General features: G+C 35.3%; 1 protein-coding gene across 1 annotated transcript; it reads left to right on the top strand.

Annotated features, from left to right (window-relative positions):
• The first annotated feature begins 123 nt into the window (after positions 1–123).
• Positions 124–22880, top strand: LOC6034900. The gene is made up of 6 exons (XM_038251140.1): positions 124–472; positions 3411–3674; positions 8070–8255; positions 8713–8970; positions 21493–22113; positions 22178–22880. The coding sequence occupies exons 1-6, from the start codon at positions 178–180 to the stop codon at positions 22831–22833; spliced, it is 2280 nt and encodes a 759-aa protein (XP_038107068.1). The 5' UTR covers positions 124–177; the 3' UTR covers positions 22834–22880.
• Positions 22881–23771: the final 891 nt, after the last annotated feature.

Below are 23771 nucleotides of genomic sequence, written 5' to 3' on the forward strand. Positions count from 1 at the left end.
GGCAAATCATCGGGAAATTTAGAAAAGTTGGGATCTCACGTTTTTTGCAAGCTCAAAACTAAAAGAAGAGAAATGTGAACAAAAGTGAAAAAAAATCATCCTTAACTATACATTAAAACAATGAATCAACTAAATACATGAATCAATTGAATCAAATCGATCAACGGGTGGGTGACAATGAGTCGAGCCTTGGTGAAAGTGATCGCGAGTGTCGTGGCGTTGACGAGTACAATTAGTAGTGCCAGCGAGTTCAACATTGGACCGTGCCACTTTCAGTATCTGGAACCGTGCAGCTCGGACACGATCCAGTACTATCTGTTTACCAGTGACAACCCGGAGGGAGCCCCAGTTCTGCTGGACAATATCGATCCCCACGTGCCGGAAGGGGTCAACCTGACCTACCAGAACAAAATGATCGTGCATGGTTACGCCGGGAATATCGACTTCAACGCGACCAAGTTGATCCGAAATGGTTGGTGAACATCTGTGTAGTTGGGAAGAAGAGTGACCAAGACGATGATTTAAGTTTTTTGTTGCTTTAATCCTGTGCTCTAATTTAATTGAAGTTTCCTGCTTATGATCAGATTACTAAATCTGTCATTAAAATGTTTCTAAAGGATGAATTGGTCAAAATGAGATTGTTTTTAAATCGAATCATCTAAATTAAAGCTTGAACTAATACCAGCGAAGAGATTCTTCACACTGTCAAATTTTTTTGTGCATTAAAAACTGTTTTTGCATACACTTGTATTGTATCAAGAATACAAAAAAAAAACTCTCAATATAGATTGCAGACAAGTTCACAGTTATGTTATGACGCCGATTTACTGTTGATTAGACTTTTTTCATGTTAGAGGTGATCAAGTCTAAGGAGGAAAAACATACTCAGTTAAAGTTGTATGTGATGTTTAGTTCTAGCTAGCTTAAGTTTATTTTTAAGTTAGTCAGGAAAGGATGAAGCATCTCGTCGCCATCGTGCTAACTTGTCGTACGTGCATTTTGGGCCAAATTGAGTTAAGAACGCCATTTTGTGCAGCTCACAATGCCTCACCTTTTGACTTTCACAGATCCCCGAAATTCGATTTCAATCCTGAGATATTCAACAAAAACCGAAAAAACTCCGAGCATTTTTGTCACTTTACATATGAAAGTAGTTTCAATCTTGTCGTGCTATCTTGTCACTCCATGAAAATTGATGTAAGTGCGACAAAAGGCCAAAGGATTTCAGGCCAGGAAAGTCAGGATGCGTTTGTCGCACGTACAAGCTAGACTACCGTAAACATTTGTAATTATAACTCGGGACTCCAGCAACCAACTTCAACCAAATTTTGGGACAATGCACAGAATGGTGAGCCAAACAAAACGTGTTTGTTATTGTTTACATTGCGTGCTCTCGTTTTTGAATATTCAAGGTCAAACATTAAAACGCGTTTTTCTCGGAACGTCAAAATGGCGGGTGCGACAAGATAGCACGACGACGTCGATCTGATAATGTTTGAAGGCTTAGTTTTCCTTTAGATACTTTTTGTGCGTACACTAAACCCGCAATGTTTTGAGACTTTTTCCTTTGAGATTTTATTTAAGTTTAAAAGTGTTAAACTAAAAAAGGTTACAGGTTTGAAAACAGTCGGTATCAAATCACCAAGGTTTAAGAATATATAACAGGTTTTCTACACAGTAAAAAAAAGTTCAATTTTTGAAGGTTGAAAATAAGATGGTTTAGGAAAACTTTTTTTTCTTAAAATCTTCATGATACATGTGTGGTAAAAAAGGTGTAATTTTACACCAGGAACTGGTAAATTTTTCATCAGTTTCTGATGAGTTTCACAATGGTTTAAAAACAGTGCCAAACTAAAAAAAGACCTCGATGGTTTGACAAAAATCGGTGTCAAATCAACTGGGTTTGAGAATACTACAAACTACTGTCTACAATTATAAAAAAAATACTTTCGTATGGTGGAAAATAAGATGGTTGAAAATAAAACATTTTTGCCAGTAATCTCAATGAAATATTTGTGGTGAAAAAAGTTTAATTTTACCTGGTGAAATTTTCATTGGTTTCTATTGAATTTCACTTTTTACACATTATATCTTAGATAAAATAACACAAAAAAAGGGAATACTCATCCATCTTTTTTTAGCCTTACAAAATCAAACTTTTTTTTGCTTTGTAAAATGATTCTTTTTATCAGTTCCAGTCTTTCAAAAACGTCTTTATTGAAGTAGGTTTGTTATTCAAACCAAACTGAATTTTAAGATTCTGATGGATCTACTGAAATGTATTTGACGACTGCAATTTGTTTGATTTTTTATAACCCTATTTTCAATTTACTTTGCCCTCCTCACCTTTATAGTGAAAATTAGTAAATATGGAAGGTGTACAATTTAAAGGGTTATATTACCTCTTTTATAATGTAATATAACCTCAATTTACTTTGAAAAAGTGGCAAAAAACTAAAAAGTGGTTAATTTACATTTTACTTATTTTTAAAGCCAAAATTACTTTTTTTCTGACATAAAAGATGTAACCATTTCCAGACGTAATATAACCATGATTTTCTTACTGTGTAGTGAAGAAAATAAAACAAATTTTTAATCGTTTGTTGTTTAAACAATACAAAATTTCTGCCCAGATTTTATTATCCAAGCCTCAAATAATGTAATTAAAGTTTCAATCACTTCAATACTGAGCAAATCACACGAAAATGTTTCAAGAATATTAAAAAATGGTCAATGATGTGGCCACTGGTCATACAAAAATTATGTGTAAATCTTCAAAAATCTGTATCCTGAGAAGAAGTTTTCCGATCAATTTGATGTCGTTGGAAAAGTTATATACCAATACCAATTTGCTCAAAAATACAATTTTTAAATTTATTAATATGTTGTGGACGCCAAAAACTGCCATCTTTTAAGCTACGGTAAAGAGTAATGAAATATGTTTGCGCAATATATGATTTTTTGGAAAAATACAGTGATATTCCAAAATCAAAAAATCACTGACGAAAGAATTTTTAACTTCATCAATGCACAATTGAATAATCGATCCTTCAAACAGCTGATTGCATACACTTAGTTAAATCGAAAAATCAGCTGAATTATTTTAAATGTTTTGGCATCCAAATTAATTCAAAAGTTTTCTTGTAAATTGATACAAGCGCTATACATAAAATACAAAAAAAGTCCCGTGAACACTGTTGAGCCCAATCTAACATAAAAAAAACGAATCTCAAAACCAAAACAAAAATAATATAGTCTTATTTAACCAAATACAAAACGTCAATTGATTCCAAATCAATGTGACGTAAAATGTGACGCTAGAAACACTTCGTCTTGGTTGTTCTAACTCCAACTCCTAGATCAAATCTCACCATTCACCACCGTATCGGGTAAAACTGCATCCTTTCCAGCGTACCTGCGCCAACCCGCCACCAACGTGCTGGTCGTGGACTGGGGAAAACTGTCCAAGCTGCCCTGCTACCCGACGGCGGCCTTCAACACGAAACAGGCCGGCGAGTGCACGGCGACATTTCTCATCGGCCTCAAGGCCAACCATCCGGAGTTCAGCTGCCGGGACCTGCACGCCATCGGATTCAGCCTCGGTGCCCACGTACTCAGCTTCACCAGCAACGCACTGGAGAAGGCGATTGGAATCAAATTCAAACGGATTACAGGTTCTGTATATGAAGTCAGAAGTTTGAGCTGCTACTCATTTCGTGTGGCATGGAGCCGAAGACCAGACCAGGCGAGGGGGGTGTTTCATGGGGACATAAAATATACCTAAGAAACCGGTGTGCCAGAGTACTCTCCAAGTATGTGGCGGTGTGTGTGTCGCAATGGCAAGATGTGTGCAGTTTTCTTCAATTTTGTACCACACATCTGACCGATTGCATAATTCGCTTCACATCCAACAACAAACCAGAGGAAATAATCTAAAAGACTCGCTACTAAATCAATGCCCGGCAAAACAGCCGCGCCGTCGACGCAGAATTTTATTAATTGACAGAACTCGTTCGAAACCTACCCCAATCTGCATAAAACCGGCCATAAAGGATACCCACAATTACAATCTCCGTACAAGATCAACGCGCAAGTTCGTTCACTCTCGGAAAAACAAAACCATGTTGCAAAACACTCCCATATTTGTGTACATATAATTTTAAACAAACAATTAAAGGTCAATGTCAATGATCCTCTACCAAACAACGCGTAGATTTTACGCCGCTAGGCAAAAGGGTACAACGCGGCTCCATCGAGCAATAAAAATGGTAAATTAATTGTACCTAAGTTGCATTGACACCGTTTTTTGTTATGGAGATTGCGCAAAAAGGCCATATAAGAGAATATTTATAGCTATCTTTTATAAAAGGTCCTGATGGCGTTTAGCACTGTAACATTCTAACCTCAAAATAGTTTGAGCTTTAAAGGCTTGGTTGAAGGTGTGTCTTTATAATGGGTTCCCACAGACTTTATTTCAGCTCAGTAATTCACATTTATATGTTGTTTAAGTCAAAATAATAACATGTATGACATGGTTTTTCTTCAATCACGCTAAAGAGCGATTAATATTATACTTTGCATGATACTGAGCAGTTCTCTCAGATTTCGGTCATTCGATTTTTTTTTGTATTTTTTAATTCGATCTTCGGTATGTATTTTTTCAAAGCATCGCCCAATCTAATGATAAGTTGCCAATTGTAGTGAGCAGTTCTCTACAAAATCGGTATTTTTTCCTAAATTTTATTTTTTATAATATAATAATATAATTTTCCATACAAATTTGGCAGCTGTCCATACAAAAATGATGAATCTGCATATTTTGAAATAATTTTTTGATCGATTTGGTGTCATCGGCAAAGTTGTAGGTATGGATATGGACTACACTGGAAAAAAATGATACACGGTGAAAAAACTTGGTGATTATTTATTTAACTTTTTGTCACTAAAACTTGATTTGCAAAAAAACACTACCCGGGCAGACGGTAATAACAAAATTCATACCATTTCAATAACAAATACTGTTTAAATAACAAAAAGTGTTATGGATTTTTGAAATCAATTGTTGCATAAGAGTTGAATAACAGTTTATGTAATCATAAAAAAAACTTGTTATTTGTCTGATATTGATCGAAAGCAAAAACAAATTGGGAAAAACATTGTTTGTTATAGAAGAATATCACCAAATGATATTGGGATGATCGGATTAGTTGTTAAATAACAAAAAATAATAACAAAGATTTGTTCGAAGAATAACTTGAAATGTTATTAGTCTGTTATTATAATAACAATCAAATAACAAAAAATCATAACAGCGAATAACAAAACTTGTTATAAAGAACGTAAAATGTTTCAAATATCAAAAAATGTTATTCCAAATTTAGTACCGTCTGCTCGGGTATTTTTAATTTTTTTTATTTTTTGATATGTTTTAGAGGACATCAAATGCCAACTTTTCAGAAATTTCCAGGTTGTGCAAAAAGTCTTTGAGTGAGTTATGAATTTTTGAATCAAGACTGATTTTTTCAAAAAATCAAAAAATTGGTCGCAAAAATTTTTCAACTTCATTTTTCGATGTAAAATCAAATTTGCAATCAAAAAGTACTTTAGTGAAATTTTGATAAAGTGCACCGTTTTCAAGTTAAATCCATTTTTAGGTGACTTTTTTGAAAATAGTCGAAGTTTTTCATTTTTTAAAATTAGTGCACATGTTTGCCCATTTTTGAAAAAAATATTTCTGAAAAGCTGAGAAAATTCTCTATATTTTGCACTTTTGAACTTTGTTGATACGACCCTTAGTTGCTGAGATATTGCCATGCAAAGGTTTAAAAACAGGAATATTAATGTTGTCTAAGTCTCACCCAAACAACACACCATTTTCTAATGTCGATATCTCAGCAAATAATGGTCCGATTTTCAATGTTAAAATATGATACATTCGTGAAATTTTCCGATCTTTTCGAAAAAAATATTTTCAAAATTTTTAAACCAAGACTAACATTTTAAAAGAGAAAAACATTAAATATTACGCCCTAACATTGAAAATCGGACCATTAATTGCTGAGATATCCTGTAAATTTCATTTGATTGTCCTCTAAAACATATCAAACATATATTTGATGTCCTCTAAAACATATTTAAAAATAAAAAAAATAAAAATAGCGTTTTTTTGCAAATCAAATTTAGTGACAAAATGTTACATAAAAAATCACCAATTTTTTTTTACCGTGTATCATTTTTTTCAGTGTAGTCCATATCCACACCTACAACTTTGCCCAAGAATAGAATCGATCAAAAAATTCCTTCAAAAGATGCAGATTTTTGAATTTTCATTCATCATTTTTGTATGGCCAGCTGCCAAATTTGTATGGAAAATTATATGGAAGGCACCAAAAAAGTTTCAGTCGGATTAAAAAATACAAAAATTAAAATTTAAGAAAAAAGACCGATTTCGTAGAGAATTGCTCATGTGTCTTTTTTTATGTTTGCAAGATTAAAAATCGGATCAACAATGTTTAATAAAGAAAATAAATATTATTTTCTTCAGAGATGAACACAGATGTAACTAAAAAAATATAAAAATGCTTAAAAAATATAAACTTTAAAATCACCAAAACTTGAAAACCGTGCGCTTTTCTTTTAAATTTCAAATGTAACATGGACTTTTTTGTGCAGTGCAGTTGGAAAATAAAAAAACACTATTTTTCAAAAATCACAATTTTTCAATAAAATCATTCATTCATTATGCAAAAGTTGGCATTTGTTTCACTAGAACATATCAGATTGTCCAAATTGATTCTTCGTAATAAAAAAAATAATATAAAATATAAATTGAGAAGAATATTTTTATAATATATTGCCAGATTTGTTCTTAACATAATCTATAACTTTGTCGAAGACTCTAAATCGATTGGATAATCTTTTCTTGGTACACTTTTTTGAATATTTTCTATGAATTTTTGAGACATATATCGATTCAAAATTCCCTATATAGACATAAGGAATGAATAAACAAGATTTCATCAAAAAAAATCGAGCAAAACAATTTTCAAGAAGTTACAGATCTGCATTCAGAAAATTAAAATTTAAGTTACTCCAAGTGGTCTATTTTCGAGTCAAATTGAAAAATTAGTGTACAAAATTATTGTCCAAATCCAACCATGTAAAAATAATTCTCTTGATGATGTGGTATCATGACACACATTTTGGATTCAATCTTTAGATGCTAGGAAATGGACAAGCAAAAAATCAAAATTATGAAAAATGTGCTTTCGAAGTGTTGTCTTTTGGGCCATTGATCGGTATTCCTAAGGCCTTCTTTTCTCATATGAATTCAGAAGGCAAAAAAGTTTATATTAAATTTTCAATTTAATATAAAACTCTTGTGCTCTCAAAAATTAAGAATTTTTCATGAATATTTATTTCATTAAAATCCATAGATTTTTTAATAATTGTTGCCTTTTTTAAATGAGCAATTCTCAAAAATAATTACTACACTCTTTTCTTCAGTAAGATAAAACAAAATGCTGTTTAAGTTTCTTGAAAGTTTTAAATATTTATATAAAATGATTGAAAAACTGACTATCTATGAAATCATTTATTTTGAGAGAAACTTTTGCTGTCATGAATTTGTGGCAGGGTAAGAGGGTTATGTTTGAGGTTAACATTAACAAAATAAACCAAATTTCTTTTAGGTTTTCTGTCAGCAGAAGAGTTAGAAAATATTAATGGCAGTTTATATGTGAAATTACTGTTTTGATAAATTTAATTCAAAATCCAAACAAAAGATTTACAAACAGCCTTCAAAATCCGCAAGCGCCGCTAAAATCTCCCCGCCGAAAGTCAAGTTCAAGTTTGCACTAGGCTTTAGCCCTAATGACACGTACAATTATCGGTAATGTACCACAAACTTACCATAAAGGTAAACCCATGAAGGTACGTCTAGACCTAGCGCCCCTATGTCTGTCTACGACCGGCAAAACCACCATACCACGCATAACTTTCCTAAGCACGTGTAGTATTAAGAACGTTGATCTTCCGTGAACTAAAGCGCTCTACTCTATACTCGACAGGTCTCGATCCGGCCCTTCCGTTCTTCGCGACCGCCCGCCAGCACTGGAAGCTGGACATTACGGATGCGGACTTTGTGGACGTGATCCACACGAACGCCGGGGTGTACGGCAAGATCGAGACGTGCGGCCACGTGGACTTTTACATGAACGGCGGCCAGAACCAGCCGATTTGCGAGAACGATTCCAGTAAGTTTGGTTGCTGCGGGCGGGGTCGATCAGTTGGGAGACCTTTATTCGTGGTGATTCTCGCGGGGTTGCTTAAAAGTTTTGCAGCAATCGCTGACATTTGCTAATCGTAACCCTGGGTCACCCAACTGCATTAAATCAAAGGCCTCTTGCCGGGGGGTAGTTTCTATAAAATAATTGGGCAGCGCTTGTTACCCTCGAGGTTCTAGTAAAAGTAATGGCATGAGCCACTTTATGATCCGCCAGTTCAAGAACCGTGACGAGAGCTAATTACCATAAAATGATCCGGATCTTTAGAGGGCCCTCTTGAAAGTGATCAATCGCGCCAACAATTTAGTGATTTATGGGCCATAGAACCTTGTGCTTAAATCTTGCTTAACATGGTACTTTTTGTTCTATTCTCACTCCATTCTCGATTACCGTGATCCCCTTTCGGATGGTCAACTGGACATCACAGATCAACCCCTGTGCAGCCACATGATGGCTCCGGCGTACTTCGCCGAGTCGATCACCAGCAAGGTGGGTTTCTGGGCCACCAAATGTACCAGCTATTTTACGTACTTTTTCGGCTTCTGCCGATATAAATCCGAACAGCAACTGCAACAGCAGCAGCTTCAACCAGTCGACAACGACCTGAACCAGGAAAATGGCTACGGCGAAAACAGTCTGGCTGCCGTCGATACCAATCGAATATTGATGGGCGAGCACTGCCAGAAGACGTGAGTAGAATCGTACGAGGCCAGTCCCATAGTTGGTCTTCAGCGGAATTGTTCAGCGTCCAAATTTCACCCCGCAGCCAATTCGATATGCCCGAGCTAAACCAGATTTCTTTACCAACAATTTTATAACTCTCTTCCTCTCCCTCCCCATTGACAGCGCCGAAGGAGTCTACTTTGTACCGACTCGCGCCAAGCCACCGTTCGCCATGGGTGTCTTCTGAGAACCGATTAAGAAGACTGCCCCCCCTCAACCACACCCACACTGCCAGCGATTTCGAAATTACACCCCAAGTTGAGAATGTTCCTTCGAAGCGCGAGGAAGCTCTGCGGAAGTGAGGAAAACTGCCAAGTCAATTGACAGAGGTGACAACTAGTGGCCACTACTATTGTGGCAACGTAAACGGATTGAATTTCAAACTTCAACGAACGCATTTGGAAGCGTCGCAAGCTGCAGAAGATTATGGATAAATAGTTACCCGAAATAATTATAGGTTATGCTTTGATACCTGCGTTGTTGCATTCTGATCTAACTGAATACCAGTGAGTGTGAAACTAGTGACCAATAGTTACCATTTAGACGCGTGTTTTCATAGTACTTAACAGATAAGAGTGTTTTTTAAAGTGATATGAGCTCAGTGCATTTAGAAACCCAGATGAAATTTATACCGTAATAGTGTAGTATCATAAATTTATGAATTAAGACAGCTGAAAAATAAAGAAAATAATTTATTCTAACAAACACCATTTTTTGCTTTTTTTGTTGACAGTGCTTCAATCGGATTTTAAATTTTTTAGTAATGTTGCGTGCACTTCTGGGACTAAAGCTTTTAACAAAATGAGCAATTCTCTACCAAAACCGGAAATGGATTTTATTTGTATTTTTTTATTTGGCTCAAACTTTGTGGGGGCCTTCCCTATGACCAAAGAAGTTATTTTGTGTCATTGGTTCACCCATACAAGTCTCCATGCAATTTTGGCAGCTGTCCATACAAAAATGGTATGTAAATATACAAACAGCTGTAACTTTTGAGTGAATTTTCTGATCAATTTGGTGTCTTCGGCAAAGTTGTAGGTATTCTTGAGGACTATTGAGAAGAAAAATATTTACACGGAAAACAAAATTTGCAGATTTTTAAATCAGCTTTTTTCCCACAAAAACCCAATTTCCCAAATACGTATTTTTTTGATTTTCGAGATTTTTTGATATGTTTTAGGGGACAAAACCCGCAACTTTTGAGCTATAGAGAAACATGGTCAAAAATTCACCCGTTGAGTCATGATTTTTGGAAAAAATCGAAACTTCATGCAAAAATAATTTGGCGAAATATTTTTAATGTAAAATTGAATTTCCAATCGAAAAGTACTTTACAGATTTTTTGATAAAAAGCTCTGTTTTCAAGATATAGCCACCGAAAGTTTGATTTTAGCGAAATATTTGCAGTTTTTTTTAAATGTTCAGAAAATTAACTTTAAAATTATCTAAGAGACATTGAAGATTGGACCTCTGGTTGCTGAGATACAGCGGCTTAAAGAAATAGAAACAGGAAAATTTAAGTTTTCGAAGTCTCACCCAAACAGCCCACCATTTTCTAATATCGATATCTCAGCAATTAATGGTCCGATATTCAACATTCGTGAAATTTTCCGATCTCTTTGAAAAAAATATTTTGAAAATTTTTAAATCAAGACTAACATTTTAAAAAGGGCCAAACAGTGAATATTACGCCCATTTAAAATGCAAGTCTTGATTTAAAAGTTTTCGAATTATCTTTTTCGAAAAGATCGGAAAATTTCACGAATGTTTCATGTTGCTGAGATATCGACAAAAGAAAATGGGTGGCTGTTCTTTAAGCCACAACCAAAGGTTCGATCTTCAATCTTTCTCAGACAATTTTATAGTAAATTTTCTGAACATTTCAAAAAAAAATTAGAAATGGTCACTCATGGTCACTATTTTTTTAAATCAGAAAACTGCAAATATTTCGTTAAAATCAAACTTTCGGTGGCTATATCTTTAAAACAGAGGCCTTTATCAAAAAATCTGTAAAGTACTTTTCGATTGCAAATTCAATTTTACATAAAAAATTGAGTCAATTTTTTTTGACATAAAATTTCGATTTTTTTCCAGAAATCACTATTTTTTCAAAAATTTATAAATCGACGGCAGATTTTTTGACCATGTTTCTCTATAGCTCAAAAGTTGCTGATTTTTGTCCTCTAAAACATATCAAAAAATCTCGAAAATCAAAAAATACTTATTTTGGGAAATTGAGTATTTGTGAAAAAAGTTGATTAAAAAATCTGCATTTTTTTTCCGTGTGAATATTTTTTTCTCAATAGTCCTCAAAAATACCTACAACTTTGCCGAAGACACCAAATTGATCAGAAAATTCATTCCAAAGTTACAGCTGTTTGAATATTTCCGTACCAGTTTTGTATGGACAGCAGCCAAAATTGTATGGAGACTTGTATGGGTGAACCAATGACACAAAATAACTTCTTTGGTCATAGGGAAGGCCCCCACAAAGTTTGAGCGAAACCAAAAAAAAAAAAACAAAAAAATAAAAATGGTCGAAATTTGCTGTTTTCGTAGAGAGTAGCACAAATAAAGTTTTCAACAGACCAACTATTAAATAAATCATCTTAGTATTTCTTTTAACTTGAAAAGCAACTTAACACCTTTCTTTTGCAACGCGACAAACTAAAATTAGATAAGCTGTTCCGCAGATATGTCCAAAATCAAACCATCCACATTAACGACCCCCGGGTCTTTTGTGGTCTCTATTGCAAGTTTCTGCTCGAACCTAGGAGTCCGAAGGCTTGAATGGGGAGAGCACCCAAACCTCTTTTTACTCCAACGGACCTTCCACCCCAGTGTTTGAACTGATGACCTTTGGATTGCGAGTCCAACCGCCCCCAGCGATTCCACCGGAGTAGGCTTGGTTTGGTGTGTTGTTTGTACTTATGGCATGGAGACGACTCCTACACCTGGAATGACTTAACGGCCTAACAACCAAGGCCAGGACCGACATTTTACTTCCTCATCCGATGGAAGGTTGCAGCAGATGGGAATCGAACCCAGAATCATCCGCTTACAAAGCGGACAGCGTAACCATTCGGCCACGCACTGCCGCAGATATGTATGTATTGTTAAATATAGTCTAGACTAGATTATCCGAAGGCCTTAGAAAAAAAAACACTTAAGATTATCGAATAACAAAACTAAATTTCGCTATCTTATTTTGTTATTGACAAACCTAGGTTTTACCGCTTAACTACGCTTAAGTGATTCAGAATTGTTTAATCCAAGATGGTGGCTAAAATGGCGGCGCTGAAATATTGAAAAAAATCATTTTTTTTTTAATTTAATAGGCAATCAACTACAGTCTTGCCTCGGTTTTGCACTGCCCCGGTTTTAATTCGTTCAGCTGCCTTGGTTAAGCACGAAGCACAGAGCCTACGGGATTTTGGCTATATGAGAGACATTGACTATAATCGCAAGAAAAATCATGCAACATCAAAAAATTATAGTGTTTTGGAATCGGGATGATATCAGCTATCCATTGTATATTTAAAACTATTGTTATTGCAATATGGATATCAAACGATTGGGATTTTTTCATACATTTCGCATTTTACAACACAGTTTTTTGAAAATAGTCAAAATTTCCACAAAACTACGTATTTTTGAAAAAATACTCAAATTTTGGTTTTTTACAATATGGGTATCAGGCGATCGGGATTTTTTCATACATTTCGAATAAAAAACAACATTTTTTTAAGTACTCAAAATTTTCACAAAACTACGTATTCTTGGAAAAATATTGTAAAATTAAGTTTTTTCAATATGGGTATCAAACGATCGGGATTTTCAAACATTTCGAATGTAATAACATACATTTTTGAAAATACTCAAAATTTTCACAAAGCTACGTATTTTCGAAAAATACTCAAAGTTTTCAGTTACAGTCCAGACTCGATTATCCATAGGCCTTGGCAAAATTTCACTTCGAATAATCAAAACTTGGGATAATCGAATCACGAAAAAAAAAATTTCGTTGTGTTATTTAGGTGGGAAAAGTTATCCTACAGATGGTTATCCTAGGAATTATTTATAGCGCTATGGCGGCCATCTTTATGGCATGCGGGATAACTTGTCATGATTATCCCAGGAACAATTTTTAAGAGAGATTCCATAAATTCAAAAAAACAAACAATTAACATTACCTGGACATGTTTCTTGGCAAAACTTACTGCCCTACATTCCTGGAGTATGAAAATTTGGATGTGAATGAAAAAAAAAATCCAGAAATATTTGAACTTCGAATATTTTAATTCAAATATTCAATAAATTTAAAAATCCTTCTAGGATGGGACTCTAGGTCATTTCCTGGACATGTATTTAGGCAAAACTTGTTGCCCTACATTCCTTGAGCATAAAAATACAACTTGGCATGAGGCCATGTGGAGGAAAAAAATTCCAGAAATATTTGAACTTCAAATATTTTAATTCAATTGTATTTTTATGCTCAAGAAATATGAAGCAACAAGTTTTGCCTAAATACATGTCCTGAAAATGACTCAGAGTCCCATCCTAGAAGGATTTTCAAATTTATTGAATATTTGAATTAAAATATTTGAAGTTCAATTTTTTTTTTGAATTTTTTTCTACCACATGGCCTCATGCCAAGTTGTATTTTTATGCTCAAGGAATGTGGGGCAACAAGTTTTGCCAAAATACGTGTCCAGGAAATGACCCAGAGTCCCATCTCAGAAGGATTTTTAAATTTATTTATTATTTGAATTAAAATATTTGAAGTTCAAATTTTTTGGAATTTTTTTCTACCACATGGCCTCATGCCAAGTTGTATTTTCATGCTCAAGGAATGTGGGGCAACAAGTTTTGCCTAAATACATGTCCCAGAAATGACCCAGAGTCCCATCCCAGAAGGATTTTTAAATTTACTTAATATTTGAATTAAAATATTTGAAGTTCAAATTTTCCTGGAATTGTTTTCCTCCACATGGCCTCATGCCAAGTTGTATTTTTATGCTCAAGGAATGTGGGGCAACAAGTTTTGCCTAAATACATGTCCCAGAAATGACCCAGAGTCCCATCCCAGAAGGATTTTTAAATTTATTGAATATTTGAATTAAAATATTTAAAGTTCAAATATTTCTGGATTTTTTTTCCTCCACATGGCCTCATGTCAAGTTGTATTTTTATGCTCAAGAAATGTGGGGCAACAAGTTTTGCCTAAATACATGTCAAGGAAATGACCCAGAGTCCCATCCTAGAAGGATTTTTAAATTTACTTAATATTTGAATTAAAATATTTGAAGTTCAAATTTTTCTGGATTTTTTGTTCCTCCACATGGCCTCATGCCAAGTTATATTTTTATGCTCAAGGAATGTAGGGCAACAAGTTTTGCCTAAATACATGTCCCAGAAATGACCCAGAGTCCCATCCCAGAAGGATTTTTAAATTTACTTAATATTTGAATTAAAATATTTGAAGTTCAAATATTTCTGGAATTCTTTTCCTCCACATGACCTCATGCCAAGTTGTATTTTTATGCTCAAGAAATGTGGGGCAACAAGTTTTGCCTAAATACATGTCAAGGAAATGACCCAGAGTCCCATCCTAGAAGGATTTTTAAATTTACTTAATATTTGAATTAAAATATTTGAAGTTCAAATTTTTCTGGATTTTTTGTTCCTCCACATGGCCTCATGCCAAGTTATATTTTTATGCTCAAGGAATGTAGGGCAACAAGTTTTGCCTAAATACATGTCCCAGAAATGACCCAGAGTCCCATCCCAGAAGGATTTTTAAATTTACTTAATATTTGAATTAAAATATTTGAAGTTCAAATATTTCTGGAATTCTTTTCCTCCACATGACCTCATGCCAAGTTGTATTTTTATGCTCAAGGAATGTGGGGCAACAAGTTTTGCCTAAATACATGTCCAGGAAATGACCCAGAGTCCCATCCTAGAAGGATTTTTAAATTTACTTAATATTTGAATTAAAATATTTGAAGTTCAAATTTTTCTGGAATTTTTTTCCTCCACATGGCCTCATGCCAAGTTGTATTTTTATGCTCAAAGAATTTAGGGCAACAAGTTTTGCCTAAATGCATGTCCAGGAAATGACCCAGAGTCCCATCCTAGAAGGATTTTTAAATTTACTTAATTTTTGAATTAAAATATTTGAAGTTCAAATTTTTCTGGATTTTTTTTTTCATTCACGTCACACAAATTTTCATACTCCAGGAATGTAGGGCAGTAAGTTTTGCCAAGATATAATTATTCCTAGGATAACCATCTGTAGGATAACTTTTCCCACCTGTGTTATTTTTTATTGTTTAGCTTTAGTGTGACCCTTTACCTGATTTAGAATTTTCAAATCCAAAATGGCGGCCAAAATGACAATTATGAAATATTGAAAAAATCCTTTTTTTATTCAGCAAAAAAAAAGCAATTAAAATTTGACTAAATTGGAGTCGGGTAGTTTTTTTTTGTTCATGATTCGATTATCTGAAGTCCCATAATAATCGAATCGGATAATCGAATCTTCGGATAATCCAGGCTTCGGATAATCGTCCCCAGGTCTTTTGTAGTCTCTGTTGCAAGTTTCTGCTCATTTCTAGGCGTCCGAAGATAGTATCGACGATCTCAAATTCATTTAAAAAATGAATAACTAACAACGTATTCAAAATACCGGTTAAAAATATGTCCTCGGATCCACCATATTTTGGACGCGACGGATTGATCCGAATTGGATCCGAACATCACTTTCATTCAAATATCTGTGCTCCGGCTTCAAAAAAGTATATAACTAACACTAAAGTGGTAATAACCTTTAATAGGGTTATCAGATCTCAATCTTTTGGACGCGTCGGAAAGGTCTTTTAAATAACTTTGCCTAACAATATAAAATAACAAGTGGGGTTTTCTTACAAAACCAGCATTTTTACAATCTACCAGACTTTAGCCAAAATCGGTTTTTAGCATAATTTTTAAGTATTTTACTTTATGTTATTAACTAGGGGTCTAATGGGACTGACTCCAAGACGGACCGAATGAGACCTGTCCAAATCGGTTCGGAGATAATCGAGTGCACAGCCTCATGTCCAGACACACACACAGACATTTGTTCAGAATTTGATTCCAAGTGTATACGTGAAGGTAGGTCAAAGAGGTCGAATTATAAAATTAATATTTCGAGTGATTTTAAAGCCTTTGCTCAATAAGGTGAGGAAGGTAAAAAGATACATGTATTTCAAAAATTTAAAAATAAATGGGAATAAATTTAAGAAGCTTATTATCCAATTACTAAATAAAAAAATGTAACAATGAACCATGAAAAAGCGTTAAATTAAAACTTCAACATTAACAAAAATGTCTAAAACAAACTACTAAACTCACCGCACCATGCGCACTAGTGAAGGTGTTTCATCGTACCCAATACCACGGAGAACCCACACAAACTGCACGTGAATAGCGAGAGAGCTGATAAAAACATAGCCAACACGCGGAAAGCAAAACATCACCAACACCGCAAATGCGGCTTTCAGATGGCATATCGATCGAAAACAAGCCGGGGCTAGTCGCTTACGGAATCAGCTGCTGGTGGGAACAAAACATTTTTTCGTCTGATTAAATGTTGAAATTTTAATGCAGATTTAATTCATTTAAATTCAAGTGCGAAATAATATTTTTAAAAAATCATAAAAATGTTTCTAATCAATAAACTGCATAACTAAAGGGAATTCGACTGAATCCCAACGAAAAGATGAATTACGAGTTCAGTCACACCGTTCAAAATCGGGGTCTTTGAACAATTTCGCGCCCGACCACTTGGGAACCCCCATTAAGGAGACACTCCCACCTAAATCGAGCCCATTCGTCTTCTGCCGTTTGGCCAGGTGCTGTGAGCGGAATAATTAAGGATTGCTTACTGGGGCGAAATTCCAAATTCCGCGAATTCGCTGCTGATTTGCCGATATGTGAACCAGTGGCAGCCAGTGAAGACCTAAAGACGACACGACCCCAATCGAGGGGGAAAGCTCGGAGAAGGTGGATCAGGTGTCGTCCCTCAGCAGCAGTGACCACCGCTGAAACAGAGAAGAAAGTGCCACAGCTTTTCACCTGTACACGCACTACTGAGTCAGTCGGTAGTGGACGACGACAGAGGGCCCCTCAAGGGGGTGGTCGCCTGGGCCGAACATGGCCGGTCAGTACTTGCGAGTTGCAAATGACGAACAGTTGGCAGCTGGCGCGATTCTAGGCTGAGTGCAATCTCCGGAAGTGGAAAGTGACGATTATATTAGTGCACAAGTGTGGCGAAACTAAATCGGACTGAGTAGTGTGGTGTGGAATCAGCATGAACTTGAACTAGTGTGGTGTGTGGTTCAGGAAGCTCAAAATAAGAAAAAAATAAGCTACTATCCAGCGCGAATGATATTAAATGGCACCGAGATACTGATAAGAACTACAAGGCACGATGGAACGTTTGATTGCTACTGCTATCAGACAAATAACACATGGAAGACTGATAATTTTAATAGGTAGGTCGACATTGATTGAATCGAAACCTTATGCAGTAATAGCAATTGTTGCAAGTACCTCTCTCTAACTCTAATTTGAGGGCGTTTGTTTTATTCCTTCTTGGCGCAAGAAGAATTAAATTTGCGTGTAAATAACTATCTTTTATGTAAAAAAAATATTGTTATAATTTTAGTTTTTTCCTCGGAATGGATTATACCTAAATATTCTTGCAACTAAAAACCACTCAGAATGCATATTGTGTTTACAAAATGTTATACATAAACTAGGGGACAGGTTCCCTTTTTTAGCAAAACTTTTTTATTTCGAAAAACTCAGATTTTTAAAATTTATCAATGTGGAATAACATTTACTGTAGAATTTCATAATTTTACAAGATTTATGAAATTCATATTGTATCATGTTATAATTTCACAAGATTCATTATATTCATGACATGTAAATTTAATGAGTTCAGCAGCAAAAAATTGGAGAAAAAAATGCAAAGGTCTATTTATTATTCGACCTTTCAATTTGTAAAAAAAGCATAAAAATAAAAAATTCAAGATAAATAACCTAAATTATTAAAGCTGCTAACTCTCGACTCGATTATCTGAAGCATCAATTTTCCGAGGTTCCATTCATTCTAAGTTCCATTATCCAAAGAACCTCGGAAAATCGAATCAATGTTTTCCTCATTTTGAATCATGGTAAACATCGAGCATATGATTTTAGTATTGAATAGGAAATCAACCACTCGAATTTGACTAATTTGAAAAGAGCATAATATTGAATATTCGACCTTTTTGAAATGTTAGCCTCACAATTATAATAAGAGTTTTTGATATATTGGCACAGCTCAAATCTTCTTAGGCAATTTTATTGAAAATTTTCTCAACTTTATGAAAAAAAATATATATTAGGAATAGACAAACATAAACACTATTAAAAAAATCGAAAATTAAACAAAATCAGCTGAAATTAAACTTTAAGTCGATATATCTTGAAAACTTTTCGGTACTTTTCGATTTCAAAATTGATCAAACACCGTAGTAAAAAAATATTTCGAGTATTGCGCAATTGCCGCTAACTTGGACTTCGCACTATATTAATGTTACTGATAGCATATTGCGACTAGTCAAACTGGCATGGGAAATAAAAAAAAATCTTCCAAAATGGTCAAAGCTAGCCGAGGATGCTCACTCGGTTTTAGCTGTCAATAGCACTTTCAAAGTGCTGAAAGTCAAGTTTGGTGGAATTTGCGACTGGAAATATAAATAAACAAAACATGGTTGCCTAGATTTTTGAGCTCTTGTTGTCAAAAATACGAATAAAAAGTGCGGGTTTAATCCAACTTACAACGCATGGATCAATAAAATTTCTATTTTTCCAAAAAAAAAACATAACTCAGCGGCAAATTTTTGGTTCTTTGTTTTTTAATTCAGTTTTTGTCCCCTAAAACCGGGGGGATGACAACCCTATTCCGACCAAAGCAAACTGACAGCAGTCGACATTAGAACGGTTGTCAAATGAGAGCCCACAACAAAAGCACTAGCTGTCAAATAGTAGCCCATAACAAATCAATGTTTGGGTTTTTGATTTTACATTTTTTCGCAATTTCGCAATAAACTCTTGAAAAAACACGTGAATTGTGATGCTGAAGGCAAATTCAATCATATTATTGGATATTCCATTCCAATATTGGCTGAAAATTCATATCGAAAAAAGTGATTTTTCTGTTAGCCTTTTTTTTTTGCTTTTTTCTTTTGGTCGATCAAACAGTGCGCCCGTACACTGAGAATTGTCATTACACAGTTTTCAGTTTGTTTTTACACATTTACATGGGACTTTTGAGTTCAACCAGAATAACACACTTCGTGTTACCGTAGTAATATGTATTTATTATCTGAACTTCCACGATGGCGGCTTCTTCGCTACCCCCTGCCTAAAACATACCAAAACGTTTCAAAAATTAAAAAGTATGAATTTTGAAAAATTATTTTTTTTGTAAAAAATAAAGATAATTGAAATATTAGCCAAATTTTTTTCCGTGTACTATATTTTTTCTAAATAGTCCTACAATTTTGCCGAAAACAACAAATCGATCAGAAAATTTAGCTGCCAAAATTGTATGGAATGGATTTAAACCAGGCCTGCCCAACATCCGGCCCGCGATGGCATTTTGAAATAAATAAATTGAGTGTCAAAATTAGAAAAATAATCTCTAAAATTTGGCTTATTCATCGCTTTGTTTGGATTTTGCCTTTGTATTTTTTTATTTTTTTTATTCAAATTAAAAAATCTTTATGTTTGAATTTAATTTTTATAATTTCTATATTAATATTTTTATAATCAATTATTTAAGTTGAAAAATGTGCAAAAAGACTGATAGGCACTAAATTTAAATTTCATAAAGTTTTGGTTGTTTTTACGTCTGATTCATTTTATTTATTTTTTCATAAGCAAAAATAATGTTTATCAGAAAAACTTTTCCATGATAAAGTTTTGCTGGAAAAAAGCTTTAAAAAATCAAATTAATCATGTCGAAAATAAAGATCGCTGCAAATTTAAAAAAAAATACAAAAAAAGATCAAAATACGTCAAGAAATCCGATAGAATTTTTTTTTTTCATAAATTTCAATAATAAATAATAATAAGAAATGACGAATGACGAATAAAAAACTACCAGAAAAATATTTTTCTACAATGTTTTGAATTTTGTGTCTTAAAAATCATTTTAGAATGTTTTGTAAAATATTTGAATTAAGATGCACAACAACGCAACAATTGTCACGAAGAAGATTTGAATCTAAATTTCTATTCAATAAATTTTATTTTGTTTCGATGATTTTCAAATTTATAAAAAAAACTTTCAACGACAAAATTAGATTTTATTTTAGTCAAAATATTTTAACAAACTCAAAAAAGAATAAAAAAAAAAACTTAAGAACTGCTGTAGAATTAAGTGGGTGAATATCCTTATTCAATTACTAATATAGGGTTAGTAAATTTTGACTATTTCATGGTCGGTTTGAAATTCTTGAAATTTATCAAAATATAAATCGAGCCCATCCATAAACCAGGTGATAGCTTATTTAAAAATTAAATGATTTGTTTGTTTGTCACGTTTAAATGTAGTGAGGATTTTTTTTTTGTTTATTGAAGAATAATTTTTAATGAAGCATAAAAAGTAGTCTCTGTGATTTAAACATGAGATTTTCATAGTAATTTTTGCATTTTTCACGTTTCGCGAAATTTGCGTCGAATTTGCTGATTTGAAATCAAGGTCCCCGTGAAATTTGCTATTTTCTAGCGTGAAAAATCACTAAGCCTAGCAATCAACTACTCGAATATGAAAAATTCATCTAATAAAATTCAATGTCTCAAGTAACTCCAAAATAAATGGAATAATGCAATCAATAAAAGAGACTAATATTGTGTAAAAGGTACGAAGCCGAAATGTAAACCAAGAGTCTATCTTGCTCACGTCAGTTGATGTTTGCATTAGGAACGAGCAGGATAGACACTTTGTTTACACTTCGGCTTCGGCCCTGTTGCCATTTTTTGCTAGAACTATGTCTTTAGTATGTAATGTAATGGAATAGTATGTTCACTTTGGAAAATTTTTGAAATCAAAACAGGCAGCCAAAATTGTGAAAATCGAGCCATAAAAATAAAACTGGATCAGAATACATAAAAATCTCTAAAATTCCTATCACGTACCCTCAGGAATGCCATAAAAAAACTGTCATAAACGAAAGTTCACTGTTCACAACTTCACCACACTTAAACTACATTTAGGCGCTCTAACCAATTCAACTAACGCTAGTGTTCATCTATTCTCACCACCCCCTAGTTCCCTTACTACTGCTGCCGATCGTCACGGCTGGGCCCGTCACGATACGCAAACCACGCAGTGACTTCACCGTTGGCACGTGCACATGGGTCATCGATCGGCCCTGCCCGGATGACGACATCAAGTTCTACCTGTTCACCCGGTCGAACCCGGAGGACCGACAGTACGTGCACATTGACGACACGATGGAGAAATCAAATCTCAGCTCGTCTTACTTTAACCCGTCGCTGCCGACCAAGGTGATCATTCACGGGTACAACGCGGACATGTTTTTGGCACCGTTGATCAACATGAAGGGGGAGTATCTGAGTCGAGGCAGTTACAATTTATTTTACGTGGACTGGAGTTTGCTGGGTCCGGGACCGTGCTATCCGTCGGCGGTGCACAACACTAAGCACGTGGGAACTTGCATCGCACAGTTGGTCGAACGAATGCTTGATTCCGGGACGGACGATATCCACCTGATTGGGTTTTCGCTGGGTGCCCAGGTTACGAACTATGTGTCGGTCAAGCTGCGACCGTTCCATTTGAGACGTATCAGCGGACTGGATCCGGCAATGCCACTGTTTATTACGGCCCCAGCTGATGACAAGCTCGATCCTTCGGACGCCAACTTTGTAGACGTTATCCACACGAACGCGTTGGTTCAGGGCAAGATCGAGCGATGTGGTCACGTGGACTTTTACATGAATGGAGGGATCATCCAGCCAGGATGCTGGGGAGGAGGACAAAGTGAGCTTGTTGTAGGGTAGAGTAGATTGCAACTTGTGAGATTTCAAGAATTGTTCCGTTTCAGACCCAATGGCGTGCAGTCACCATCGAGCTCCGGACTACTTTGCGGAATCCATCCGAAGTCTGTCCGGTTTCTGGGGTTGGCAGTGCAATAGCTACATCTACTATCTGCTTGGCTTTTGTCCTCAAAATGCGTTCCAGGTGATGGCAGGTGAGGACTGCAATCCGGGCACGGAGGGAATGTTCATGATCACCACCAACTCCGATTCGCCGTTCGCGATCGGACGCTGGACCGACACCAACAATGTGTACAAAAAGGATGCCGTGCTGAACAAGTTTGGACTTCGACGAGATCCCTTCATCAGCGACATCGACCAGTGGGGCAAGCTCGAGGGAAACTTTAACAACGTGGAACAATTTCCCACGCCATACTCGCAAGATCCAAACAACGCCAACGATGACGATTGGCCGTACTTCAACCACATTGGCACAAATAAACTAACCAAAGAATACATTAGAAAGATTGTCGAGCAGGACAAGTCCCGTTACGAGGACACCACAGAGCACAGTAAACCACATCCTAATCTGAGGATCAGCAGTCCCGAGATCAATAACGATATCGATCAACGAACAGAATTGACCGATTTGAGGAGACGACTTCAGCTGAAGGAAGCCAGCGTGATGGAGCACTATTCAGTACCGGTACTGAACACTCGTTAGAACGACGCGTTGAATGAAATAAAGTGCAGTAGATTGTGTTTTTGCAAGCAACTTGTTTTAATCGCAGAGAAACACCCTCATGGAGTTGGAACGTAAAACCGGCTGTGCAGAAAAGCAAATATTGTCACACCAAATTGCATAAGTGCACCAAACTGCACACTAACTGTCAACGCTGGGTATCAAAATTTATGGTTTGCGGTATTTTTGGATGACATGAAAAAAAACTAAACTGGTTTGCGTGGTTCCGCGCGCCCAGTAATTGAGTGGAATTGATTAGAATGCTCTTTGGCGCGCGCATAATGGCATTTTAATACAGGAAGGAATGCTTCAGCGGAACGACAGCTTATGTTTGCCGTATGAGCTATATGGGCGTTAATTTCCACCAAGCGACGAACTTGTTTGTAATCGTTGCTTTTTGCGGTGGGGTTTGATAAAGAGTTTGTATTAGTTTTCGAAACCTTTGAATGAAAGCTGTCACTGAAACATGTTGAGTAACCAGATTATGACGACTTACTGGAACAAGCCCATAAGAAGTCTAATTTATTTTTGCTTATCATGAGAAGGTCAAGCTTTCTAAAATACTTCATGTGAAATTGCTTCTTTTTTTCTTCAGATTAACCCTTTACTGTTCAAAACTTATATATTACCTACCTCACAGAAGAAAGGCTACAAAATTACTCGATTACTTGAAGTTTAAGAATATACTTACTTTACTAAATTACTAATTACTAAATTGTACGTGCGTCAAACGCGTTTTGACCTGAAATCCCTTTGGCCAATTGTCGCATTTACATCAATTTTCAGGCTGAAAAGTGACAACAATGCACGGAGTTTTTTTGGTTTTTTTTATTGAATATCTCAGGATTGAAATCGAATTTTGAGAATCTGTGAAGGTCAAAAGGTGAGGCATTGTGAGCTGCACAAAATGGTGTTCTTAA

Source organism: Culex quinquefasciatus, chromosome 2, assembly GCF_015732765.1.
Source record: "Culex quinquefasciatus strain JHB chromosome 2, VPISU_Cqui_1.0_pri_paternal, whole genome shotgun sequence".
Classification (NCBI taxonomy): domain Eukaryota; kingdom Metazoa; phylum Arthropoda; class Insecta; order Diptera; family Culicidae; genus Culex; species Culex quinquefasciatus.